The sequence below is a fragment of the Zalophus californianus genome, chromosome 15, assembly GCF_009762305.2.
Source record: "Zalophus californianus isolate mZalCal1 chromosome 15, mZalCal1.pri.v2, whole genome shotgun sequence".
Classification (NCBI taxonomy): domain Eukaryota; kingdom Metazoa; phylum Chordata; class Mammalia; order Carnivora; family Otariidae; genus Zalophus; species Zalophus californianus.
This window is the reverse complement of record NC_045609.1, coordinates 70,560,403-70,587,441: the sequence shown is the minus strand read 5'-3', so window position 1 is coordinate 70,587,441 and position 27,039 is coordinate 70,560,403. Positions and strand designations below refer to the sequence as shown.

The 27,039-nt window shown below is 40.0% G+C and overlaps 3 protein-coding genes across 10 annotated transcripts in view; 1 reads left to right on the top strand and 2 right to left on the bottom strand.

Annotated features, from left to right (window-relative positions):
* VTI1A (vesicle transport through interaction with t-SNAREs 1A) overlaps nucleotides 1-490 on the bottom strand; it is a 351,162-nt gene extending 350,672 nt beyond the window's left edge. For all 3 annotated transcript variants that reach the window (XM_027588330.2, XM_027588319.2, XM_027588339.2), the window contains exon 1: nucleotides 112-490. In XM_027588330.2, the coding sequence (XP_027444131.1) occupies nucleotides 112-205 (94 nt within the window). In that variant the 5' untranslated portion in view covers nucleotides 206-490. The remainder of the gene's footprint in view (nucleotides 1-111) is intronic.
* A 133-nt stretch (nucleotides 491-623) lies between these two features.
* ZDHHC6 (zinc finger DHHC-type palmitoyltransferase 6) lies at nucleotides 624-17,004 on the top strand. Of its 4 annotated transcripts, none has more exons than XM_027588281.1 (11): nucleotides 624-867; nucleotides 1,863-2,343; nucleotides 3,871-3,962; nucleotides 5,181-5,340; nucleotides 6,738-6,899; nucleotides 8,546-8,599; nucleotides 13,182-13,349; nucleotides 14,365-14,406; nucleotides 15,072-15,217; nucleotides 15,310-15,356; nucleotides 16,392-17,004. In XM_027588281.1, the coding sequence occupies exons 2-11, from the start codon at nucleotides 2,077-2,079 to the stop codon at nucleotides 16,493-16,495; spliced, it is 1,242 nt and encodes a 413-aa protein (XP_027444082.1). In that variant the 5' UTR covers nucleotides 624-867; nucleotides 1,863-2,076; the 3' UTR covers nucleotides 16,496-17,004. The 4 variants fall into 4 exon arrangements, with proteins under 4 accessions (XP_027444082.1, XP_027444109.1, XP_027444089.1 ...); XM_027588308.2 differs by having other exon boundaries at nucleotides 651-867; nucleotides 5,273-5,340; XM_027588288.2 differs by having other exon boundaries at nucleotides 652-805.
* A 1,246-nt stretch (nucleotides 17,005-18,250) lies between these two features.
* The window catches only part of ACSL5 (acyl-CoA synthetase long chain family member 5), a 45,544-nt gene continuing 36,755 nt past the window's right edge, over nucleotides 18,251-27,039 (bottom strand). For all 3 annotated transcript variants that reach the window (XM_027596340.1, XM_027596341.2, XM_027596342.1), the window contains exons 13-22: nucleotides 25,831-25,965; nucleotides 25,254-25,349; nucleotides 22,987-23,059; nucleotides 22,620-22,708; nucleotides 22,245-22,361; nucleotides 21,057-21,200; nucleotides 20,320-20,421; nucleotides 19,754-19,825; nucleotides 19,252-19,398; nucleotides 18,251-18,522 (exon numbers count right to left, since the gene is read on the bottom strand). In XM_027596340.1, coding sequence (XP_027452141.1) covers nucleotides 19,258-19,398; nucleotides 19,754-19,825; nucleotides 20,320-20,421; nucleotides 21,057-21,200; nucleotides 22,245-22,361; nucleotides 22,620-22,708; nucleotides 22,987-23,059; nucleotides 25,254-25,349; nucleotides 25,831-25,965 — 969 coding nt within the window. In that variant the 3' untranslated portion in view covers nucleotides 18,251-18,522; nucleotides 19,252-19,257. The remainder of the gene's footprint in view (nucleotides 18,523-19,251; nucleotides 19,399-19,753; nucleotides 19,826-20,319; nucleotides 20,422-21,056; nucleotides 21,201-22,244; nucleotides 22,362-22,619; nucleotides 22,709-22,986; nucleotides 23,060-25,253; nucleotides 25,350-25,830; nucleotides 25,966-27,039) is intronic.

Here is a 27,039-nt window from a genome sequence, read left to right as displayed (position 1 = left end):
CCATCGCTCCGGGAGAGCCCCTGCAGCACCTCGCGCCTCAGAGACGTTCCATGGCCCGCGAGCCTCGGCGCCCTCGGGGCCACCCCCACCCGGCCGGGTCAGGGCTCTCACCAGGAGGGAGTCGGGGGACCCTCGCAATCTTGCTGGTGATCTCTGCCGTGAGCACCGCGAAGTCCTGCTCGTAGCCTTCGAAGTCGGATGACATGGTGGCTCCGGAGTGATCGGCCCGGGCCGGAGCCCAGGTCGTGGCAAGGACCACGCAGGACAGAGGAACACGGCGTAAGGACCCCGGGAAGGGGCCTCGAGAGCGGAGTGGAGAACCGGGGACAGCTCCCAGCCTAGCCGCTTCCTGGTTGTTCGTCACAATCTCAGTCCTCCGGAATTTGGCCTGTGTGCGTTTTTTATTGTCCGCTCGGGCTTCAAATTTTAAAAAAATTCGCGAAAGAAAAGCACCTCTATTTGCGCCCCGCAAAGCTTCCTAAAGCCTGCTGGTTCTCGGAGATCACTGAGAGCATGTTTTGCCCCTCCACGCTCTGGAAAGCGGCTCCGGCTCCCCAAGCTATAGATCGCAGAAACTTGCTCCCCGAGGGAAGTCTGATGAGGCGAACCTCCCGGAAGTGGCTGTCGCAAAGACCGCGCGCACCCGGCGGGAGCTGGAGAGCGGCGGCGAGAGCGCTGGCGAGGAGACAGACTGGTCGCGGCCGGTTCCGCACTCCACCCTCTCACAAGCAGGATTTGCTTTCTGCTTGCGCTGGACCGAGGTCCCCATGACGGAGTTATCCGAAGAGGAGAAAACCTGTTCCGGGTGAGCCCAGGCCGCCCCGGAAATGCGATGGCCGAGGAACGGGCACCAAGGACCAGACTGAGGTGGGAGTCAAGGCAAGGGACGTAACTATGATTTTGGCGGTCTTCGCCCCACCCAAGTGAGCCCAGAATATCCAGAATGTTGGAACCAGCCACGCTTGCCAGGATGTTTCTCCCCCGAGTGAGGATTTCTAAGCGCTCTGCTCCATGACACGGGCGGGGAACTGAGGGCACAAGGCAGTAGCATCTGTTGCGTGAAAGTCCATATTACCCTGTGTCTGAGATCTTCCCTTGACTCACTGCAGTCCAGTCAGAAATCCTTCCACAGATCTTCCGATGCTCGCAGTCCTGCCTTCCCTGTCCCTCGCTCCGGAGGCACTTCCTCCTTTTCTCAACGTTCATGTTCATCCTCCCGTGTTCCTCGAGTCATGATTTCACACACACACCTCTGTCTCCCGTCCCCTCCTTTCACTCTCTCTTTGATTTCACTCGCTCGCCTCTTTACCTTTGGCCCTATATAGATCCTGAAGTTGGTGTTTTGGGGTAACCGCAGGCAAATGTATAGACCGCATCGGGCTCATACTTGACAAATCGAGACTCGGTAAAAGGCAATTTAGAACTTGGTAAAAGGCGTTCGATGACTTGGTTTCTAGTCTAGGTTCAGATGTTACTTGTGAGCTTGGTGCAATCACTTAGCCCCTCCAAGCCCATTTCTTTTCTATGAAGAAGGAAGCTGGATTCAATCAACCCTAAAGCCTGCTCCAGCTCTAAAATTCTTTGTCTCCTCAAACCATTCACTAAACGTTGGACAGTCACGGTTCCCTGACAAGTTGAAAACAAGGGAATAAAAACCACTATTTTAGAGTCATGTATCCAGTTTATATGCCATTCAGACTTGAACCCTATTTTGGATCAGATAAAAATAGTTCTCTTTGGCATTTGATAAGGTCCTCATCCCATAGTAGTGCACTTGTGAGATGCCTTTGTTTAGGTGGTTGTTGGGAGTTAAATAGTATATAATAAAATTTTTTACTGAACTTTCTCATTTTGTTTTTTAGATTGAGTTTCAAGCCAAGATACTGGATTCTCCTAATTAAGATAAAGAGCTCTGAGTGTGTAACAGTGAAAATGGCATAATCTGCATTAACATCCCACAGCTTGAAGGCATGACAATTAAGGAACACACATGGACTTGTGACACATGGAAATGTGTGCACAGAAAAAGGAAATCTATAATTTTCTAAAAGTAGGAAGACATTCTTCCTCACCAAAATGGGTACATTCTGCTCAGTTATCAAGTTTGAAAATCTCCAGGAATTAAAGAGACTGTGTCACTGGGGTCCCATCATAGCCCTTGGTGTTATAGCAATATGTTCTACGATGGCCATGATTGACTCTGTGTTGTGGTATTGGCCTTTACATACAACTGGAGGAAGCGTGAATTTCATCATGTTGATAAACTGGACTGTCATGATTCTTTATAATTATTTCAATGCCATGTTTATTGGTCCTGGCTTTGTTCCTTTGGGGTGGAAACCGGTAAGAAAAAGATCCCTTAGGATAAGGAACTCTAATGATAATCATATATTTAGTTTATGGCTTTATCTGCTAACCAATAGTATCAGACACAGCCTACTTTTTGCCTTGGTAGAGGCTAAGCGTATTATTCTAATTACTGATCATTTAGAGCTCAAATAATTTATTTTATATCTGTTTTGAAAATATTCATCTAAATTAGTATTTCCCAGAGAAATTTTAGTGAATACTTGTCCTGCATTAAAGGGAAAAAAAAGAATGAAGGGGACTGGGGGGTCTATAGTCCTAAATTTAAGAAATACTGCATGTAATACACCTCTTATAATTCCACAGTGCAGTTTGGCTCTAGGATCTTTTGTCATGTAATACATTAACAGCCCTCAGAACTGAGAAAACCTCTTCAGAAATTGCTGGCTTAAATCATAAAGTTTTAAAATCAGTGTTAAAATCATCACATAAGGAAGTACAGTATGAATCAATTTGTGGCTTTTTAAAAATTGTAGAACGTTTACGCTCATGAATTTCCATATTGCTTGCTGAGGGACACCACCTGATAGCTTGTTAGAAATGCAGAGTTTTGGGCTCCACTCCAGACCTAGGAATCAGAATCAGGATTTAACAAAATCCCCAGGTGATTCTTAGGTATGTTAATGTTGGAGAAACTACTTAAAGTGGGTACAGAGATGAGTAAGACAAATTCGTATTCTGAAAAACCTTATAATTGAGAGAAACCAAGGCACTTGTGTAAGTAACTAAACTATAGAGAAAAATGGGATGAGTGCTGTTGAAGCTAGAAGGACCTGATCTTTTTCAGCTGCGGACCTGAAGGAGTAGTGGAAATTTCCACGGATGGGGAAGAAGACATTTCAGGTTGATTGGTGGTGGAAGTATAATAGTCAGAAGTAACAGGTTATGTAGTGCCAATAAGGCTGAAACAAAGGCAGATTGCGGAAGGCCTTAAGTGCATGAGGAATTGTTAGGCCATAGGGAGGTAGTAGAGGTTTTCAAGCCAAGCTCTGACCTAATCAGAGTTGTGTTATAAGAATACTATTCTGACAGTAGACAGTTTGGATTAGAGAGAAACTACAGTAAAGGAAAGTACTTAGAAGTGATTAAAATGGTGCAAGAGAGATTTCCTAAAGAATATCAGCTCCAATGTTTGAATCCCCACCTCCCAAATACCTGCCGCATGGTCAGCTACCTTTTTCCGGAACTCCTCCCATTCTACTAGGAGTTTGGAAAAGTAGAACCAAATACAATCAGTGGCAGTGGGTTTGGGTGGAGCATGGGGAAGAGAAGTTAAAAATGAGTTCTGGTAATTGGAAGAGCAATGCAGCTGTTACCAGAAACTCATTATTTAAAAATATTTCAAACAAAAGGGCTGGAAATGCAGGTTAGGATTCCATCCTTATCCTCACCGCCCATAAAAGAAAACCGTACCAAAGCATTTATTCATAAGACTTGACATGTTATTACTTAGGATCAGATAACTGATAACTGATATATTTTTGTTTATATTTTGCTACCAAGGAAGATTCTCAGGATAGCATGTACCTCCAGTATTGTAAAGTCTGCCAAGCATACAAGGCGCCACGGTCACATCACTGCAGAAAGTGTAACAGGTACTGTCTATCTTTGCTCCTCATTGAGGACTGATCAACTTGATTACTGGTCTTAATGTTCTTTCCACCACGTCAGTCTTAGTTTTAGTCTCTATAAGGTGGCTTCTTTATAAAAAACATTGTCAAAATACTTGTGTCCGTATCTCCATTTTATTAAGTTATCAATTTTGATGATATATAAGCCTCTTTTTTGTCATAAGTGAAAAGATTTTATTTATTTACTATTTACTTTTTGGAAAAAATACACATTTACTTTGCTTCTTGCCCTGCCAAGAGTAAAAAGTTACGCCTTCAAGGTGTTTCCATAGATCAGAATTAATTGTGCTTGTCTGCTGTGAAGGAAAGGAAATGACTAGCTTTAGAATTGTCCTGAGTCTAAATTATAAGGGTCACCTGCCCTTTCCATCATTTGGGTTGGCTAACGTTTATACTTTATGCATATCTAATAAATGAATTCAGGTGCATATTGTCACTAGTGTGTAATATAAAAAACTTAATGGGCAGAAAACTGAATCACTATAAGAAATATGAAATAAACTAGAACCTTTTTAAATATACAGCTCTTCCACCAGTTAATAAGAAATTTGTGATAAGAATGTTGAGGTTTAGGAAAACCATTTGTGGCAAATACAGTTTGGTGTGAGGTCAGGAAATGTTCTTCTAGCAACAAGGGAAGGAAGCTCAGTAAGACTTTGCTTGTTATACCACATCTTATATTCCATAGTTAGCTTGCTTAACTCAGAGAATCCACATCTAAAGGATGAGAACAGGAAGGAAGGAAGTTATAAGGTCTGCTGGGTACCATCAACCAACCCTGGTAGAGATTTAGAAGTGATTTTGTTGAATCTCTGTTGTACTCTACTTCAGTCACTGCATTTCAGAGCTAGAGGAAGACCAGGAACCCATGCTTATTTCTTTGTAATGAACCTCTCAGTGGGCCTCTTGACTTCTTAAAACAAACTCACTTGTAGCAGACATCTTTTCCTCAGAATCTGTCAGAAAGCCTGACTTTTCTCATGCTGTTTAGAATTTGAAAGAAGTCACTGTTCAGAGTTGTTTAAAAACTCATAAAGACTTTGCTTTCTGTTCCATGGAGTATAATTCCTCTGAGACTCATGGACATGCTGGATTCCTATTTGCTCGATCTTTTGAAGACCAAAATTATTTAAAGTAGACAGGATTTTCTGCCTCATGTTTTATGTAAATTTTTCTTGTTAGATGTGTGATGAAGATGGACCATCACTGTCCTTGGATCAACAATTGTTGTGGTTACCAAAATCATGCTTCGTTCACACTGTTTCTCCTTTTAGCACCACTGGGTTGTATTCATGCTGCCTTCATTTTTGTTATGACTATGTATACACAGCTTTATAATCGGGTAAGTGACTGTGTTTGTTATAAAATCATTTATGCCAAATTAAATGGTAGTTATAATTATTTAAGAAGTCCCTTTTGGAAATATGATTTTTATGATTTAGGTTGGGAAACAGAACTTTGCTTTACCTATATATGAATTTCTTTTTTTAAAAAAGTATTAAAATTTAATTTTTTTCCCAAGATTTTACTTATTGAGAGAGAGCATGAGTGGGAGGGAGAGGAGAAGCAGACTCCCTGCCGAGCAGGGAGCCTGACGTGGGACTCGATCCCAGGACCGTGCGATCATGACCTGAGCTGAAGGCAGCCGCTTAACTCACTGGGCCATCCAGGTGCCCCAGCACTTAATTTTTAAGATGAGGAAAAATTATTTTGTTTTGGAAACTTACCTTACTAGCTGTAGTTGAGGTTGATAATATTTTATTACTGTATATATAATTTGATTTCACACTTTGTAGCTGTGGTAAGAATAATTAGAGGGAAAAAAGGAACAAGAAGAAAAAGACAGCCCTAATATTTTCTATTTCCATCTAATTCATGTGGCAAGTCGCAGTTGTTTTGTTCGTTTCTAATTCCAGTGACCTAGAAGGTAGCTCATGGAGCAGGCATGTGTCCTAAAATATCCTCCAGAAGATTAGGTTGACTTATGGGCAAGTAGTCAGGAGATAAAGTTCGGGGTCACAAATTCAATCCCTAAAGAAGCCTGGTGGGTAAACGATTTTCACAGGCCTAAAAGGACTATAGCACCTGGAGAACATGTGCCCCTCATAGGTGGGACAACCCATACTCACCTCGGCCAGTTTCTGATGTTTGGAAACCTAGTCCAGTAATACTAGATCTTCCGGTGTTTCAGGAAAAATCAGAAAATCTGGACTTTTTTGTTTAACATCTCCTGATTTTTAAATGTTGGCACCTGGCTGAATATTTTAAAACATTTTGCAAGCCAAGCAGTAGGCATCTGCAGGGCATGTTTGACTGCATTTTGCCGGTTTTTAACCTCTGGTTGTGGCACATGAGGGAAGAAACAACTACTAAATTCTAGGCTGTCTGAGTTTTTTTGCTGTGGAAGATTGCTGTAAATAGCGAGAAGCAAGGAGAAGATGGATGCCACAATTACAATTTAGATCGATGTCTCGTGCTGTTCATGCACATTAATGTTAGTGGGGTATGCCTTACACTTCCTGAGGAAATAATTAAAAACAAAAAAGTAACATTTGAAAATAACAAAGAATGCTATCCTGCATATCAGTATGAGTTCAAGCATTAGAAATTCATTTGCTTTTAGCCACAACTTCAGGTTATCATTTGTTGATCTTTTTTGATCAGGTTGTTTGAGATGTTCCAGTACAGACTCACCACTTATGACAGCTGAATATTTCAAGTGTGTGTTGTTGGTTGTAGCTCTCCTTTGGCTGGAACACGGTGAAGATTGATATGAGTGCAGCCCGGAGAGATCCTCTTCCAGTTACTCCATTTGGATTAGCGGCGTTTGCGGCCACCTTGTTTGCCTTGGGACTAGCTTTAGGAACGACCATAGCTGTTGGGATGTTGTTTTTTATCCAGGTAAGTTTCTTGGTTACCTCTAGCTAAAAGTTGTCAACTTACTGGGGCTGTTTATAATGAGAGAGAGAAAGGCTGCATTTAAGTGTACAGTATGAAATGGAAATTACTGTTACCTGTACCAGCAAGGTAACTAATCTCTGTACTAGTCAGATAATTTTGAAGTAACTTTGCCAGAATTTCCAGGTAACTGATTTAATTTTTAAAATGTTATCTTAGAGTTACGTATCACTTTATAGTTGAGAAAGCCCTTCTCACATTATAGTCTCTCTTGATCTTCACACCAACCCCCATAAGGAGTTTGAAGAGGAGTATTTTTCCCTTCCTTAGAGATGAGTAATTGAATTACAGAAAGGTGAAGTGACTACCCAAGATCACCCACTCATGTATTCAGTAAACTTTTATAATAGTGTGTATTTAATCATCATCATAACACAGCCAACGTTTATTGAGCACTTATGTGCAAGACACTGTTTTAGGGACATCACATGTAGGAGTTCATTTAATTTCAGTAACAACCCTATGGTACGGGTGCTATCTAATGCCTGCTCTGGTGAATTATTCCGCTAATTTCGGAGGCTACAATAATGAAAATGAAAAGCGTCCTGCCCCTAGGGAAGTCACAATTAGTAGTGAACTACTTAGTAAACTAATACTGGCTCATGTGTGTATCATAGATTTATGTACAAAGTGCTTTGAGAACACAGAGGAGGAGGAAGATATGGCCTTGAAGCCATCCCAAAACAATTATGACTCATTCCATTCACCTAATTAGCTTGTTCATTAATTGAAGGCCCACTGTGGGCCAGCTGGTGGTGTGCTCGGCCCTAGGAATATGACGAGGACTCCTTGCCCATGAGTGTTTTTACTGTGCCACACTGTTTCTGTGGACACAGCCAGACTAAAAGGAAACACAGACCTCTCATAGAATCAAAAATGCTGGCCTTGAGGGCTCTGGTGCCTCACCCAACCCTTTTAAACTCATAGTTTTAAAATATGCTGGTTTTGGTTATACTTCATGTTTTCTATTAACCTGGGATCAAATTCTTTGAAAAAATTCCCCCAATGCCTCTAATTAAGAATCGTATTAGAAATAAACTAAAACCCTGTGGTGTAAAAGCTCACATAAGTGGAATTAGTCATAGCTAGGAAAATTGATTAATAGAATCAAGACAATACATTTGGTTTTTAAGGCAAGCAGAATATCTGGGTTGACTGAGTCACTTTCTTGTAGTAAATAAATTAATGATAAACTTAAGGTTAATTAAAGATTGTGGTAAAAGATTTTAATAGCAAAATTTACAAGTACTGATTAAATGGATTATATCAGTGTTTTATCAATATTCTGGAAACCTTGTTCAGAAGATAGTACTTAAAACATGAAGCTTTATTAAAATAGTAGATTTAGATTTGATTACGGATTGCCATAATCATTTTGTGGAGAGGCATTATAGTGCAATGCTTAAGAACAAGAACTTTAGAGTCAGATGGACCACACCCTGAGTGTGCTACTTAGCCTCTGTTATCCTGGTCTCTTCATCAATGAAATGGAGCAATAAAACTATCTCACAGGGTTACTACGAAGATGATAATCTTAAGTGAACCAAAGTTTTATCATAAAATTTTGCTGTTTATCATTTAATTTTCAGATGAAAATAATTCTCAGAAACAAAACTTCTATTGAATCATGGATTGAAGAAAAGGTAAATTTTAATAATTGTTTCCTTAATCTCAATAAAGATTAGTTCAGAAAAAAAATAAAATTAGTTCATAGGCCATATTAACTAATAAATGCCTGGAAGTGAAAACTTCACTACCAGATGGCTTTCTTAAGTCATTTGTATTCATACAAAAGATAAATATAGGAAAGAAACATTTTGATTCATTCTTGGTTTAATATAACTCCCACAGAAATTTGCTTCTTGTTCACCCTGAGTTGCTGAAGAAGGCTAAGCCATACATGAAACCATTTGGCCATTCTTTCTCAGATTAGGGTTTAAGGCCAACCATTTGGAAAGGAACTTCTCTCCTACCAAGGTGCCATCAAGTTTTTTTCAGTGCTTTGGGACTGAAAAAACCTTGATAAGCCCTATCAGATAGGTCTTAGAGCATAGCTTGCTACAGACCTCACAACCTTTAATACATACTTCATCCTCTCTGTTGTGATTCTGTTGTAAAAAGTCAGTCTGACTACTCTGCTCCTTGCTTAAAGCTTCTCAGAGCCTCACCATCATTGTAGCAGGGTTTATAAACCCAAATGCCTGCGGAGGCCAGGCAGATAACTTAGGTGACAGGAGCCAGCCTGTGTACTAGAGCTGCCTAACAGATGAAACTGATTGTTACCATGGGGGGGTACTCACTCAGTATTCTGAAATCATCTAATTGTTTTTCTAGAAAAGTAAGAGATGTGGATTTCTGTGACAGCTCTTTTTTGTTTTTTAAATATTAGCAAGCAATTCAAATTACAAACAAAAAACCTTGTGGGCCAAATAAAACATACCAATAAGACATATTTAGCCCCCTGGCAGTCAGTCTGTGAACTTGAAGTTACAGCAATAGGTTCTTAAACTTTTTGGTTTCAGGTCCCTTTTACATGCTCAAAATTGTTAAAGGACACTAAAGAGCCTTTGTTAATGTGTGTGATATCTATCGGTAATTGCCATATTTCCTGAGAAAAATTTTGAAGATTTATAATTTCATTTAAAAATAATAATAAACCCATTATATGTTAATAAAAATAGCATATTTTTAAAAATTATATTTTTCAAAGTAAAAAATAGGGAGAAGAGTGGCGTTGTTCTTTATTTTTACAAATCTCTTTAATATCTGACTTAACAGAAGACAGTTGGATTCTCAAATCTGCATTCAGTCTGTTGCGATATGTTGCTTTGATTGAAGTATATGAAGAAAATCCAGCCTCACACAGATAAGTAGGTAGGAAAGGAGAGAGTATTTTAATAGGCTTTTTAGTTAATAGTGGATATTCTTTGATACTACATGAAAACTTGACAGCTGATAGTCTTGAAAGGTTAGTCGTATGTGAGATGTGAAGCCCTATCAGTAAACATTTTGTACTCTTGTACATTTCAGTCCATCACTCCATCTTGCTCTTTGAATGGACCTTTTACCCATACATGATTTTATAACATCAGGTATTGGTCATTTGGAAAATATAGTTTTATAGGGTAATGCAGATTTTCCAAATGCTGACACATTCATTCATATCACTACCAATTTTATGGGGGGAAGTCCTTTATTTTGGAAAGCAGTCAAGCTCATTAGTGGTGGATACAAATTTTCTAAAATTCTGATTTTCACTTGAAAGCCTTAATTTTTTCACTCACAAATACTCAGTTGTTTACATTGAAGTAACAGCTTGACTTTGTTCATTTTTGAGAAAATTTCTGCCAAATATTGAAGTGTCGGTAACCTTAGTTTCATTACTCATTCTTTCAAGTAAAAATAGCATTATATGAAAAAAGCTGGCTACACAGCTTTTGTTGGTTCACAGCTCAAACAGCTGTTTTCCTTGAGATAAGCACTTTGGCATGCTTTATGTGTACTCCCCGTCTTGTCACACAGAATAGTGAGAGGACATCTACTTGAGAGTTGAGATTTAATAAAAATAATAATTTTTATTGCATCATCAAGGACATTCTTGTGTAAAACTTTGGTTTTTTTGTTTTTTATTTTGTTTTGTTTTTAAATATGAGTATGTAACGGTGAAGAATATAATGTTTACTTACACAGTTTGGTGCCACTGTCCTGATTCCTGCTTAAGGTACCAGCAATTTTATCCACTACTGCAGATGTCAACGCAATGAAAAAGGCAAATAACATGTTAGTATTAAAATGAAAGTTGTTTGACTTTGTTGAACCCTAAGAAAAGGTCTTGGGGACTGGAAGAGGTGTGCAAAGCATGCTTTAAAAGAACCATTGATACACAGGTTTAAGTCCAAGCTCCTTAGCTTATACATAATCAAACCTTTCATGTCTACCCCTTTTCTGTTTCTTCTCCTGCATTTTCTACCTCTCCCCACCCCATCTCACTCTTGATACCAACTAAAATAAAAAACTCCTATTTTATACACCATATGCTTCTGTATCTTTTCACATGTCATTCTCTACCTAGAACACACTTCCTCCCTTTTTTGCTGATTTCTTCTGCCTCAAGACCTAGTTTAGGTGTCATTTCTTCCAAAGAACCTTCCTTGACTCTCCCTAGATTATCTAAGTAGTTTTTTTTTTTGCCTTTCCCATAGTACCTATTGCACACCTCTGTTGCTTCTTTCTTTTTTTTTTTTTTTTTGAGAGAGAGGGAGAGAGCACAAGCAGAGGGGAGGGGCAGAGAGAGAGGGAGAGAGAAAATCTTAAGCAGGCTCCACACTCAGCGCAGAGCCTGATCTGGGACTTGACCTCAGGACCCTGAGATCATCATCTGAGCCAAAATCAAGAGTCGGATGCTTAACCAACTGAGCCATCAGGCACCCCACCTCTGTTGCCTTTTAACACAGTATTGATAGAATCCCCCCAACTTCACTGAGTGCTTCTCTTAGGCAGAGAGCAGGCCTCAGTCTTTTTTGTAAGCTACTCTCATCCTTACCACTGTTTCTTTGTTAATAGCCTAAATCTCTGTTCTTTGAGACTTAACCATTTTGAAGACCCTGAGACTTGTTTATAAAAAGGGAAAATAAATTATCCTTTACTATTTGGGTGGGAATTTACACATTTTAGTAGATTCATACATACATATAGCTTGACAATTGTTTTAATTGAATTAACATCAATATTATTTTATAAGTAATTACAAGAAGCCTTTCCCTAAAATATTGTCCCCCAATAAAATATTTCAAGGTATCATTTCTAGTTAACATAATATATCATCATTAGAGTAATACTTTTTTTTTTTCCTAAGGACCAAGGCTCTTCATAAAGTGCCATGCTAAATCTAGAAGTTATTTTAAAACTGGCACTCTGTTCCGGACTAAAATATACAAATAAATGATTAACTTTATAGAAAATTTATCAAAATTACTAGACACTAAAATTGATACAAATTTCAACTGGGTTTGTACACTTACTGTGGGAATAAATAATGTATCTTTATACCACTAGGTGTCAGTGGAACTTAAGAAATTCTAAGCCAGTTTATCTCCTTAAGTTAAAGTTAACAATTTAAGTGCCTAGAATATTGGCATAAATATGCCAATATTTATGCAACTTGAATATTTATGTATATGCATAAAATGTACATATAAATGCATATATAAGTGAGTATATATACATGTGTAATGGTATAAAAAACTGAAAGAAGATCTGCACATTTCTGCTAGTTTTTTTTTTTTTTAAAGATATTATTTATTTATTTGACAGAGAGAGACACAGCGAGAGCGGGAACACAAGCAGGGGGAGTGGGAGAGGGAGAACCAGGCTTCCTGCGGAGCAGGGAGTCTGATGAGTGGTTCGATCCCAGGACTCTGGGATCATGACCTGAGCCAAAGGCAGACGCTTAACGACTGAGCCACCCAGGCACCCCTCTGCTAGTTTCTTTTAAAAAAAATCATTTTCAGACAATGATGATTCCCCCTGGAACCCGTTTTCCTGGCCATTCCCACAGGTGTGGTTGCCACCCAGGATACAACTGTTGCATTCTGGAACACCTTGAAACAGTTCCTTCCACCCCGAATAAACTCTTGCTTTTTCTTAAATGTTTTTTATCAAGATCCCTTCTTTACACCTGGACTCTTTTTGTTTGGCTGAAAAACCAAGAGCATTGAGGATTTGTTATACGTGGAGTAAAGCTATTAACTCATTTATTTATTTAGATTTTATTTATTAGAAAGAGAGCACGAGCGAGGGGAGGGGCAGAGGGAGGGGGGAGAAGCAGACTCCCCGCTGAGCAGGGAGCCTGATGTGGGGCTTGATTCCAGGACCCCAGGATCATGACCTGAGCCCCAAAGGCAGATGCTTAACCAGCTGAGCCACCCAGACACCCCACTATTAACTCTTCTAATAAGCATTTTTGAATCCTTGTTCCTGAATAAGCCCCGTCAGACATTTCCTGAACGATCTCATCCGAGGTTGGTGTTATATATTATATAGCAAGTTCCTCTTACAAGTTTGTCTCTCTTCTGTGTACACTAACATTACAAGAAGGAGGAAGCATTTTTAGGAGTGATACAAACTTGAATAAATGTATATTACTATCAATACTATCAATGGTATATTATTTAGAGCTGTTTGAGGCAGAGGGCATCTGCCATCTTATCTCTTTGCTACCCACAGGCTAAAGATCGAATTCAATATTACCAACTGGATGAAGTCTTTGTTTTTCCCTATGACATGGGAAGTAGATGGAAGAACTTGAAACAGGTATTTACGTGGTCAGGGGTCCCTGAGGGAGATGGACTATCATGGCCGGTCAGAGAAGGCTGTCACCCGTACAGCTTCACAGTAAGTATTTCTGTGCAAATAGGCTTTCCTTTCTGTCTCACCCTCTGCCCTTTAAGTGCCCCTTAACTCAGATGACATTTTACAGTAAAATAAGTCATACAGTTTTTTTCAGTTTGGCAAAAATAAATCCAAGTTAACAATCCCAAAGCACTCCTTGTATCATGTCTCTTTTAAGTTTCTCTTTAATCCTCCATACATGTGACAAAGTCTTGATCCCTTCACTTAGTTATAAAATCTGGCCTAAAACTGCCTCCAACTTCTCCCTAACGGAAATCACTTTACAATCGGCCTGGTTTCCTCAGTGAACTCCTTGTACATTCCTGCCACCTCTCTGTCCACACTGTTTTTTCTCTCTTCTGTGACCGCCTCTCTATCATAAGTTATCAAGGCCAGTTTCAATCCCACCTCACTTGGATTTGGTGCATAACCATATGCTACTGTATGGTAGCTACTGTATGGTGCCCATGAGGTCTCATCTTTATTTAATTCTTTTATATCTTTAATTTAACAAGATTCTGGTACAGAGATTATGAGTTATCTTGATTTCCCCTACTATATTTAATATAGTACCATTTAATAAATTATTGCTGAATAAATTGTTGCTGAAGAGAAGTAAGTCGTAATGATGACTTTCAGTGGAGACTTGCGGGTGAATTTTGCAGGCTGTCTACCTTATTGCTAAAGAATCCATGAATCTCTGTGTCCACCTTCAGGACTAGCCTGGAAGCCCCGTGAGGGCAGTGAGCACATCTTCCTGCTTCCTGGGCCATAGCGAATGCTCAATGAGTATACATGGATGAAGACAGTGAGAATATGGAGAAGAAAGCCTCATGTCAGCTCCTACTCTCATAGGGCCCACTTTCCACTTTTCTTAAAAAAAAAAGTGGCCTTTAAATTGTCAGCAACTGTGAATGCTGGGAAATTGGGAGTTTGTCATGTCACTCTGGTATGGTAGATGGCAAAGGGCTGTTTTCAACACTGAGAGAACATTTTTTCTTTTTATATCTCCAAACAGATTGAACAGTTGAAACAAAAAGCAGACAAAAGAATCAGAAGTGTAAGTTATATTTTTGCAATGATACTAGTTTCTTTTTCCTTTTGTCAGCCTCTACACTTCTGTATAGTTTTCAAAATTGCCTTTGAGTAGAAGCCAACTGTTGGCTTTTCTTAAATGATGTTTCTTAATACAGTTGTTGAAATTTGATACAGTTCACTTTTGTTTTCTTTTAAGTAGTTCTACTGGAGGTTTAGAGGGAATGTGGTCAATTTATATTGCCAACAGAAAAATAATTATCCTCAATATAGGTCATTAGTATGAAATCCATCCTTAAACTTCTGCTGTACAGTTTGATAGTCACTAGCCACATGTGGCTATTTAAAGTAACTAAAATTAAATAAAATAAAAAATTCAGCTCCTTGGTTGTACTAGCCACATTAGAAGTGCTCAGTAGCTACATGTGTCTAGGGGCTCCCACATTGGTTACCACAGATATAGAACATTTCCGTCATTGCAGGAAGTTCTGCTGGACAGCACTGCTCTAGAATTTAATTCTTAGCTACGTGCTTCAAATGCAGGGTAAGAAAAGCCTGGAGAACTAGAAATATCAGTTCCCTCCTATAAAGGAACTGGGAGGGAAAGACTTGTCACCTGATATTTTGGATCTACCTTTAACAATTATTCAGGGGTAAATGTTAAATTGTTTTTCTAATTATTGATGCCAGGTACGGTATAGAGTAATAGAAGATTACAGCGGTGCCTGCTGTCCTTTGAATAAAGGAATCAAAACCTTCTTCACGAGCCCCTGCACTGAAGAGCCTCGAATAAGGCTACAGAAAGGGGAGTTCATTTTAGCCACAAGAGGGTTACGGTAAGTGATAGAAAGCACTGAATTTCTTCTTTAATGATGAAATTAGCATCTAGCCTAAAAAAAACCTAATTTTAATCTTTTAAATATTTCAGATACTGGTTGTATGGAGATAAAATTCTTGATGATGCCTTTGTAGAAGGTATGGAAATGGAAGGAAATGTTTAATAGACAAGGCTACTAGTAATAATTCCAAATTTTGCGGGAATAACTCTTAAAAACAATCAGTGTCACATGCATTAGGGCACATAATAGGAAGACACATCATCAAGCAACAGAAAAAGGCTTCTTACATTATTTCTCCATGGCACTTCTATGTATCAGGTCTTTTTAGTGGCAGCTGACATTGGAGCTCCTCATGATCTGTGTGACAGGCACTTGTAGAAGTGCTTCACTTGTGGTGGTGAAGCCCCCAAAAGCCCTCATTTACTTTTCATTGATGAGGAAACCAGAATGCACAGAGACTGAGCACCTTGCCCGAGACCACACTAAAAACATGTAGAGCCAATGCTCCAACCCAAGTAGCCTGGCTGTAGAGCCTGCCTACCAAACCCCTGTGCCCTATGCTCCCCCTGTGAATGAATATTCCCCGGAAGTTATTATGGAAGCTAATGGATTGATATTTTCTGTCTCTTTAATTTTTTTTTTAAGTTTTAGAACTTTTCCTTTTTAAAGTAAAGATTAATTCTGGATGCTTTTTCTAAAACACTGGGTCAATTGTAGATTAACCCCATATGACTGCTTAGGCAACCTTGATATTAAGAGATTTACATGTTAGAAAAAACCTAAGAAGGAAATTCACAGAGGCTACAGGGAGGTAGTTCCCTGGAACAGGTGAAGTATGACAGTGTGCCCAAAACACCATGATCACACATGTGCAAGTGAATACCCATATTGAGAAATCCTGCCCACCCCCACCCCATGTTCCACTTAGGGGTTGTCCTGAACCACATTAGTACCTTTCCTAGCTAATAGCATTTGGGAAATACTGGTTTTCTAGCTTGATAGACAGCATTTAAACATATATATTTTTTTTCCTCAAATTATGCTTATAAAAGATGGTAAAGGAGGAAAAAAGTAAAGCAGAACTAAAAGCTTATTGATTTGAAGTAATGGGACTTATTTGGCTCAGCAATATCACTAAATCTATTTATGTCAATTTCATTTTCTCCATCAGGTGTTTCACGAATCAGAGGCTGGTTCCCTAGAAACTGTGTGGAGAAATGTCCCTGTGATGCTGAAACAGATCAAGCCCCAGAGGGCGAGAAGAAAAATAGATAGCCACTGTTAAAGTAAAATTACTCTTTAAGTCCTCTCCATTACTTGAAAATTGTACATATTACTAAAGAATTATGCAATGAGCCTACTCTGGTTAAGGTGTTCTTTTCCTTAAAGGTGCCCTAGTGCCATAATCTAAATATTTCTATTACCATTTTGAAATGGAGAAGCCATTCTGCATATGCCTTTGAATTCCTGCCCCTCTTTGTCACCTCTTCCTCTCCCCAAAAGGAAAAACACTTCACCCAAGTAAGTCAGTTGCATTTTCTCTAGGATTTTTTTTATGCGCTGCACACTATGGTCCTCACCTGCAGATATAGTTCCCCCTTTTCCAGGAGCATCTGCATGTGATGCTATTATCCTGTTTCCCCCTCAGTTGTTATTTCTTATGTAATCGTCTACATACTATAGAACATATGTCAGATTCAGTATAAGCTTGAATTTTATTACCTGTCTTTTCATAATGCAGATTTTGTCAAATCAAATAAATATCAATGGATGTTCTGTATAAATCTAGTTTTTCTAGCCTCTTTCTTTTGGCTGACTAAAAAGGTTTGTCTTAGTTCTTTGTGGAAAAACTCTCTACGACCTTGTGAAAAATTGGCATCTTTAACCATGAGTCTTAAGATATTCAGTAAATGAATTAATGGCATGAGATCCCAGCATTCTGGGAAACTTCCAACCTAGTGAGCTGCAACTGCTCATGTACGCTTGAATCTCTCAAAACCTGAAGCTTATGCGAATGGTAGGATCTAAGCTGATGGATTGGATGCTTAATGTTGGGCTTGTCTAAGCACAGGTAGAATTATAGAAGTCACCTACTTGCATACTAATTCTTTCCAAGGCAGGGAACTTGAGCCTTTAGTGGTTCTAACAGTTAACATTAAGAGAAGGACACTTGGAGATTTAGCAGTGAATGAAACATGACTCTGTCCCATTCTAGTGGTAGGTGGGGAGGTAGACAGACAAGCAAAATAGGCATCAGATGGAGTCGTGGATTGTGAAGAAAGCAGGTAAGGTGGTCTGATGGAAGTGACCTTTGACAGTTGAAGGGACAAGTCATGTGCCTTTGGGAGTAGCTGTGTCTTAGGCAGAGGGAGCAGCCAGAAAAACAGGCTGGAATGTGCCTGGCATGTCAGAGCCACACTGTCAGGAAGGCAGCCAGTGTGGCTCAGCTGGAGTGAGGGAGAGAGTAGGAGAGGAGGTCAAGGAGGTAAGACCACGGAGGGACCCTGTAGGTTAATTCTTGTCTTCCCTTTGTTTCAGATACTCAAGAATAGACATTTCTTCAGCTTTTCTGGGCTTGGGGTCTAGAAAGACCATCCAGGAACATTCTCCTTACCTCCAGTTAGAGGACAGAAAGGAACATTATTCAAGACTACTTAGAGAGCAACAAAGATGGTAAAGGAAGAAACAATGAATCGTGTGCTCGGTTGGAGTTTGGGCTCAGCTGGTATTTGTTTTACTCACAGTTGTGGGAGAAGAGGGCCTGGTTCTCTCAACATTGCCTTTAGTAGCCATCAATCCTGGTTGCCTACTAGAATCACCTACGATCTTTTAAAAATCCCAGAGCCCAGGCCGTACCCCAGACCATTTCAGTCGGAATCCCTAGGGTGGCACCCAGCCATTATTAGGATCTCTGTAAACCCCTCAGGCAATTCTAGTGTACAGCCAGTTTGAGAGCCACTAGGTTACTTGATTAAGTGGTCCTTGATTCTGATTTTTATCATGGTCCGTGAGGAAACACACACCACAGTGTACATGTTTGTGATAGTTTATTTTAAAGGCTTTGCAAGTGGAAGCAACATGTGTTGTCTGGGGGTAAGGTATAGCAGGAACTGGAGTCCAGTAGAGAAAGATCAGTCAGTTCCTTCCCAGAAGATAAGCCTGTGGTGTAGGCTCCATGCTTGCCCATAGGTCTTTGTTCCCAGTTCAGGAGGTTTTTCCTCAGTGCTAGCTTCATTTACTGGAAAAGTGCACTTGACATGAGTTTAAACTCCTTCCCCCATAGCTTCCAGTTCAGCAGCAAACTGTAAGGAAAAGATTTAGTCACCAGATACTATGTAGATAACACTTCGTGAACATTCTTTTTGGACATGTTATAGGTCCCCTTTTTTTTAATTCTCCCAAGTCAGAGAAACTAGGGTGTTTAGGAAGTGTTCAGTATGATCAAACTTGCCTTCTGTGGACAGACATTAGTGTTCACAGAAGCACACAGAAGAAATTAAAGGTATGATTGATACTAGTGATAGGTTAAAAGATTAAAAGTTTCAGTGGTTTTGAGGAATAGTTAGAAAACATGAATTATAAACAGCTTTTTAAAACTTAAAGGTCTCTTAATTTGAACATTTTTGGACGGCCTAAGTGCTGGGACTGTCAACAAGGTAGGTTTACTGTAAAACAAGGAAGAAGTCACTTTGGCTCTTGAGCTGGCGGTCACTTAGAAAGCTTAGAGGTTGTGAGGAAGGGACAAAGAATAACAAGTGGACCTTGAAGAAAGGCATGTTGATAAAAGTAGACCAAAAACCTGAATATCAGCAACATGTACGATGGGAAGGACAAAATTTATTTAGTTCAGGGCTAAGATTTACATTATAATTCTCCCAATATTTTTTAAAAAGCCATAAACTATGATTTTTATTAATTTAGTAACTAAAATAACAGACAAGAGGAAGGACAGAAAATGAACATAAGATTAGTTTTTAATCCATATTCCTACAAGGCAGGCTACCTCTGAGCCCCCTCCAGTTTCTAAGTACCTTAACCTACTCCTGGATGTTCTCATACAGGCTGTTGATTTGGGTTCGAAAGTACTTGAAAAGCTCTCCCCGTTTTGCTTTCAGTGTTGGTGTTAAGAGCCCATTTTCAGTGGAAAATGGCTCTGGATGAAGAAGGATGCTTTTGACCTAGAAGAGAAGATACGCGCGCACACACACGTCTATTAGTGATTCAGACTTTCCTGCAGAGCCCCCTGCATACTGTAAAGAACTTGAGAAAAGTTGGGTTGATGAAGTGGGAGGGTAAAGAGAACAGTAACACACGCCCATTCCCACAAACTGATAATTTGGGAAAGAAGCGAGAAGGGAAAATGGATAATAAGTGGCAAAAAAGGATTGTACAAGTAACTACGAAAGGTCACTGCCATTTGGACTTAGTGGGTTAATGGTACAAAACCTCAAATTCCTTGGAAGTTACATTGAACCCTATTATAAATCCAAACATTATGACTTGAGAGACCAGGATTACATCAGTAGTACATACCTGTTCAAAGGATTTAAGGCCGCCATCTCTCCCAATTTTCTGCAAGTCTTCTAAAATGGCTTCCTTTACAACCTAAGAATATAAAACACAGCTTAAAGCATGGCTGGTTTGAAAAAGAGACAAACGAAAGGCTAAACGTGAACCAACTCAAAATGCCTACAAAAGCTCATCAGGATAAAAGCAGGATATAGGCGTATGTATGTACAAGCACATTTTATGCTTAATATTGCTCAAAAAGCTAATGAGAAGGAAAGGCAAATCTAAATGTTAACAGGGATTTTTCTCTGGATGGCATTTTTTGATTCTCTGTTCTCCATTTTTTTCCCCCATAATGAACATGCTATAAAAAGAATAGAGGGTTTTTGTTTAACTTCCCATCCCATCCTGTCTTCCAATCTAATAAAACCCATCAATCTATTTCAGCTACAGCCACCTATCCCAAGTGCAGGAAGAGTCTGTTCTTCCAAAGAGGAAGGCATCATTGGTGCCTGATTTGGTGGGGCCTCCTCTGCTCTCCCACTAGGGGCCCCAGGGGTGTGCATAGAGCTTTCTTAAGGGAGACTTACTTGGTTTTGGCACAGTTCTTCAAGGGAGCCTTTAACCCCAAGTTTGGCTACAAGTGAGGGCAGCACTTCCGGGTCAGGAACCACCACTCCCACTAAGGACGACTATGGAGAGGAAAAGGGGCATGTGAGAGCTAGGATCGTGGTGTCCCACACTGGATGAAGACAGTAGGATTCTATGTTGGTAATAGGTACTTCCCCAAGACCTCAGTTCAATATACTATACTATACATTCTTCTCTCACCATGTATTTCAAACCTTCGTGGAATTCTGATCCCATTTCCCTACTCAATATCTTTTTACAAAAATGTTCTCTTCAAATTTGATGATTCAAAAAGAAATGGTATTCAGCATTAAGCCTAAAGCATCTCTGGCCTGTCTTTTGCCAAACCCCACCCACTCCCCAAAAGTTAAGCACAGTATGTATAAAGTAGTTCCTTGTACCAGAGGAACTCCCACTGTAGTGGGAAACTAAGTGTGACATGGGGTCCTTTGTTACTGAATGGCTACCCTTTAGAATAACTGTTAGAACAATTCTATTGACTTGTCCACAGACTCCATCATAGTTAAACAATTTTTTTTACATATGTATTGCCTTGAGGGTTGGAGTGTGACTTCACTTCTTTGGTTTTATAAGCTCAAATCTTCTCATCCTAAACCCACCTATCCAGATTTCCTGTAGCTATCGGAGCCAGCATGGCCTGTACCTGAAAATAGCTATTGTTAAAACAGTGTATTACCCGTAAGCTATCCCCGTGCACAAAAATTTGCAACACTGGTCTACTTCTGATGTAGATATTCTCTATCTTCTCTGGAGCAATGTATTCTCCTTGGGCCAGCTTGAAAATGTTCTTTTTACGGTCAATGATCTTCAGAGTTCCATTCTATATGAAAGAGATAACAGCATCAGTGTTTTCGAGCCCTATGGGTGATGTCAGTGGATAGAGTGGCAAAGTCACAGCTATTTTTCTTCTGTAAACTTGATCTCTAGAGACTTTTGAGCAAACTTTCATTTCTCTTTGTTAGCTTTGGGTAAAGGGGAGGGGAGTGGCTTCTGGCAAGAACCTGTCAATACTGTTTTGTGCTCTGCAGAGAGCCTCAGAAAGCATCCCCAGAACCTGCTGAAGTTGTATAAATGGTTGCCTCATCCAGTGAAGAAACTCTGCAGCTCTGAATTTCCAATAACTTAATTTCCAATTATTCCATTTCCAGAACTCTCAGGAATAGGGAAGGAGTTATAGACTAAAGACTTCTGGATTAGTTAGATCTCTCTCTCCTTGACTCCCTTTTATGTGTTGCTCCTATTAGATCCTGGAGCAGGCTGAGATAGCATCACTGTCCTAATGCTAATCAAGCAAGTCAATAATTGTGCTTGGTAGGATTGAAGCAGGGCTGGGGAAGGCTCTGACCAGCCACCAGAGGTCATTTGCAGCTTCATTTCTCTGAGCTAATTGGTCTGATGAGCTTAGTTAGGTTCTTAGGGATTTGAACTGTAGAATTGGGACAAGTGGCAAATACCATCCACATGATCACACCCTAAGTAGGAAAATAGACTGAACCAACCATGGAACCATCAAGAAGGCTGACTCCAGAAATTAGCCTTCGGGTCAGCCTAATGGACATTATCTGGAAGTGACTAATAAGGCATGGCCCTCTGTAACTCTAGTGTGGGGACTTACTCATAATTATATTTTTGGTCCATGGAAGAGCTAGGACTAAAACACAGATCTCCCACCTAGGTTCTTCAGCTGTACTGATCTCCTCTTCATAGTATGAGGATGCCACAAGCCAGGTAGGATACACCCCTAACCCTTCCAGCTGCCTCAGCTGATTTAATCTACTCGCCTCTCTGCCCATCTTGCATATTATAAGCAGATAGTTCTCTTCAGTCCAACAGAGGCTCCCAGAAATTTTGAAGAAGCACCCACCGGGAGCCAACGGCCGATGTCTCCTGTGTGAAGCCAGCCATCCTCATCCAGAGCTTCCTTGGTTTTCTCTGGATCCTTCAGGTATCCTTTGAACACATTGTTGCCCTTGATGCAGATCTGCACCGAAGACAGCACAGGGTGGTCACAGTGCAAAGGTTGCAACTCCCAGCAGAGGCACTTGACAAAATACCTCCTCCCACCTTAAACCATTCCATGGTTCCCACTACAGTGGGAGCACCACCAGATTTTAGTCCCTGTTGTAGAGGCTAGGAAAGTGAGGCTCACAGATGTTCAGTTCTTTGTTAAAGATTTGAGTCAAACCCAAGTCCGCCACTTGGTTGTACTTGGTTGTACTACAGAGCACAACCTACCCACCTCTCCTTCATTGTTCACTGAAAAGTAGTTCATGTCAGGTACATCTTCCAGCTTCACATGATTGCAAGGCAGGGGGACTCCAACGTGCCCTAGAATACACCACATTAATTCAGCTGGGAAACCATGAAACAGTGATAATTCCAGGCACATTTCTGAGAGATTTATGGTTTGACTTCTAAAAGAAAGAGACTAAAAAGTTACCTGGTGCCAATGCTGGATAAATAAGATAGAAACGTCTGGACTGAAACTTGAGTTTGGCATTTGCCACATTTGTCCAGCGCATTGAGGTTATCTCACCTAAGCCCTCGTTCTGGGAGAACCCCTCTCCCAACCACTGCATCTCCCGCCCAGTAGGTGGAGAACCTACCTGATGTCCAGTCCCCAGGTGACGTAAATGTACAGCCAGCAGTGCATTCTGTCTGACCATAAGCTTCGAACACCTGGGGAAACCAAAGAAGGGTCTGAGACTTAACGCAAGACAAGGCATGAGAAAAGCAAAGTCTCTCAAGGTTGAAAGATACCTGGTGTCCTAATACCTCCGACCCATGCCTGAGCTGCGAAATCTTCACAACTTGGATGCACTCAAAAACCAAAAGGCTCCAGAAATAGACCAAAGTATAGAAACTTCTACTGTATTTCAGGAAAGGTAGCATTTCAAGTTGATAGGAAAATGCGAGTTATGAAGTGAAGTGAGGGCCCAGGGGCCATGGAGCACTTCTGAGGGAACTGAAGAAAGGGAGCAGTGTTTTGTTTGATTTTGTTTTGTTTTGTTGTTGCTTTTTAAGAGAAATGGCTCCAGCTGTGATATAGAACAGCGGTTGGCAAGCTTTTTCTTTACAGGACCAGATTGTAAATATTTTCAGTGCTGTGAGCCCCTGGGCTGTCTGAACTGCTTTGCTGATGGAGCACAAAATCAGCTGTAGACATCATGTAAATGAATGGGCATGGCTACCTTCCACTAAAATTTCACTTCTAAAAAGAGGCAATGGGCCAGATTTGGCCTGTGCTGCAGTTTGCCAACCCCTGGTATAGAGGATAACCTTGACCTGAGAGAGGCTGACGGGGCAAACCAGTGCCTCAGCTACTGCGGTGGGGGAGGGGCTGTGATAGGCAGACTTTGTAGAGATGGAGAAGGCAGCATTTCTGGGAAGTCTGTGGCAACAGGACCTACTGATCCATGGGTTTTAGGGGCTGAGGAAATGAAAGTATTAAGAATGGCCAAGAGGGTGCGAATTTGAAAGAGTAGAGGAGCTCTGGCCTTGGCATCAATTCAGAATCTTTTTTGATGGTGGTTATACCCAAGGGGACGTGGTGAGGACAAAGATCTAGTTCACTTGTGCTGTGCATGTTGGTCAAATGGATGAACTAGTTAACTGTTTGGGGGGAAAAAAGAGAATTTCCACACCCAAGCACTTGTACTCAATTCCAGATGGAATAGAGACTTTAATTAGAAAATTAAAACTAGGGCGCCTGGATGGCTCAGTTGGTTAAGCGACTGCCTTCGGCTCAGGTCATGATCCTGGAGTTCCAGGATCAAGTCCCGCATCGGGCTCCCTGCTCAGCAGGGAGTCTGCTTCTCCCTCTGACCCTCCCTCCTCTCATGTGCTCTCTCTCTCTCATTCTCTCTCTCAAATAAATAAATAAAATCTTTAAAAAAAATTAAAACCATAAGAGTATCAGAAAATATGAAGGACAGCAGTCTTATGGAATACTGGAGTCTGGGAGTGCTTTCTAAGCAATTCAAAAACCACAAATAAAGATTAATCAGTTTGATGACGTAAATATTTGAAACTATTATATAGCAATCCACAATGCAAAAAGGTGAGACTAGGAAAAATATTTCTAACAAAACAAAGACTAATATTATTACTATATGAACTCTTAGAAGCAATGTGAAAAAGAACCCAATTATCATTTGGCCATTTTTCTACAAGAAAGTAATAGAGTAATTCATGGAAGAAATACAAGTGCCAGTAAGTGATAGAAAAGATGTTCAGTGTTAATAAAAGAAACAAAACTGCAATGAGATTTCTTATGCATCTGGTTGACTAAGATTTAATTGAAAAAGCCTAACACGGGCAAGAATGTAGGAAATAAGATCTTTTGCATTATCTGCAGGAATGTATAAAAAAAGACAAGATCTTTCTGGAGGGAAGTGTGATAATCTACATCAACATACAAATCAAACCAATATATTTTGACCCAGTAGTCCCTACTTGCAGGGATTTAATACCCTAAATTGATAATTGCATAAATACTAAAGGGTACACAAGTATCCTTATCACTTCACTGATTATAATAGTGAAAAAATAGTGACTTAAGTGCCCAGTAGGAGATGAGTTACTTAGGTACATCCAATAAACTATTTCAAAACCACTAAAATGATGTAGATCTTTATTTGACCAGGACCAATGTTGACGGGACACAGTTTAATAAGTATTTTAGAACTGATGCCCGTTTATATAAAGGAGTCTATACACAGATGCATACAGAGAAGGATTATTTTCTCCTGATTTTGAGATTTTTGGTGACTTTCTCCATGGTGTTTTTCAGTTGTGTTTTCATTTTTTAAAGAGTGAACTTCATTTGTGCAAAAGTGAAATAAGCTATCTTCAAAGAAGGTGCTTGGCTTACCGGACATCCCAGTGCCACCCGGAGGAATGTCAAGACTGGACAGGCGATGGGGGCAGCTCCAGTCACCATGAGTTGAACATTCCCACCCAGGCTGGCCTGTTCAGTAGGAAAAAAAAAAAAAACCACTGAAACCTCTTTCCTTGCCTTCAGTTTCCTCCACTGCTAACTGGGTAGAGCAGCCTACCCAGTATAAGAAATAAACTAGTTAATAGGGCCTGGCCTTGAGGAAAAGCACTTAAAATGTTAGCTGCTCTTATCACTATCCTCTATAGCTGGGACTTGACCTGCTGTTTTTAAATATTTCCTCGGATAATTTATATTCTCAGGCCCTTTGCATTACATATAATCTCAACAGATCAACTAAGAGAATAAAAGTATGCATTAGAACCTATGTAAAATCCTTTCTTTTTTTTTTTTTTTTTTTTGCTTTTTCACCAATTTCCTTTAATGACAAAGTTGTCCAAGAGAGTAAACACCGTTAAAGAGACACTCAGCCATCAGAGAAAAAGCAAAGTGTGATAAGCTAGCCAGAAGCCCAGATATTTGCCTGGCTCTGTCCAGGACCCAGCCAACCTACCTGGATCTTTGCAAAGATGAGCTTGTCCCATAAACTGTCACGCCTGATGATCCCCTTTTTCACTTCATTGAATTTACAGGAAATAGCCAAGTTCAACAAGAACTTCTTCAAGGGTGTGTTGGCTTCATTTTGTACCTGCAAGATGATAGCTCCTCTTAGTTCAAAACCAATTGGAGATACCAAAGCCATTCATCGGTGAGCAAGATATAGTGCCTTCTTGTTTCATAAGGAAGTGACTTTCATTCATGAACTGGATTGCTAAATAATGACAATTCCAGAGAATTATGGCCACACTAAGACATAAGTATACTGAGTATAAATGTACAGAGTTCTAGCTCCTCCAGATTTCTTGTCCTTGGCAAACAACTTTGACAACTAAGAAAGCATGTCCTCAAAACGTTCTCAACATCTGCCTACCAAAATCACTTGGCAATACTAGATAAAAAACAGCTCAATGGGCAATACCTTTTGGGCTTTTAAAAGATCAAGAAAGACCTAGGAATCTGATTTTTTTTTTTAAACAAGCACCACCTCTCCCCACCCCCATAACTATGACGCTTATATACATTAAATTTGGAGAAATAGCACTTTTCTCTATAAGTAAAGTTCCTCTAGCCACACCATACAAAACCCAATAGACTTTCCTACTATTTCTTTCCTTTGGGCTTAATTCTGACACCATTTTACAAGCTCACATTATTTCTCTAGACTCCCTTATTCTTGCCTCACTGACTCTAACCCATCAAACATACACGTGCCAAAGGAGAGTTTCAAGTACAACTTGAAATCCCCCTTATTTAAAAATTAAATACTGAACCCCATATTCTGGCCATCCTACTGGAAGTCAGATTCAAGGAAATCAAGGTTCTTTTCCAGTTCAAAATTGGAAGAGAACTCTCCAGCCATCTTCCATATTTATATTTCCATTTCTGAGCCTGTAGCCAAATAGAGCTGTTCAACCTCACCTCCTAATGCCAACTGTGCTCTAGGCATCTACTCATGCGTATACCATCATTTTACCAATGTCTCACCAGCTCTAAGATCTACTCTCAAGTAGAATCCTGTCATTCCTGATACCTCTTTCAACCTTAAGAGATTTATCTTCATTATTCACACAACAATCTCCTCCTAATAAGTCACTGACAAAAGCTGGAATTTGGAGACTCACACTAATAAAGTCCTCCATTTTTAAAGTAAGTGACAAAAGTA

Coding starts and splice junctions, on each gene's coding strand:
- ZDHHC6 (XM_027588281.1), top strand. CDS start 2,077: ATGGGTACATTCTGCTCAGTTATCAAGTTTGAAAATCTCCAGGAATTA. Junction 3,963..5,180: donor CACTGCAGAAAGTGTAACAG/GTACTGTCTATC, acceptor TTTTCTTGTTAG/ATGTGTGATGAAGATGGACC. Junction 15,218..15,309: donor TTAGCCACAAGAGGGTTACG/GTAAGTGATAGA, acceptor TAAATATTTCAG/ATACTGGTTGTATGGAGATA.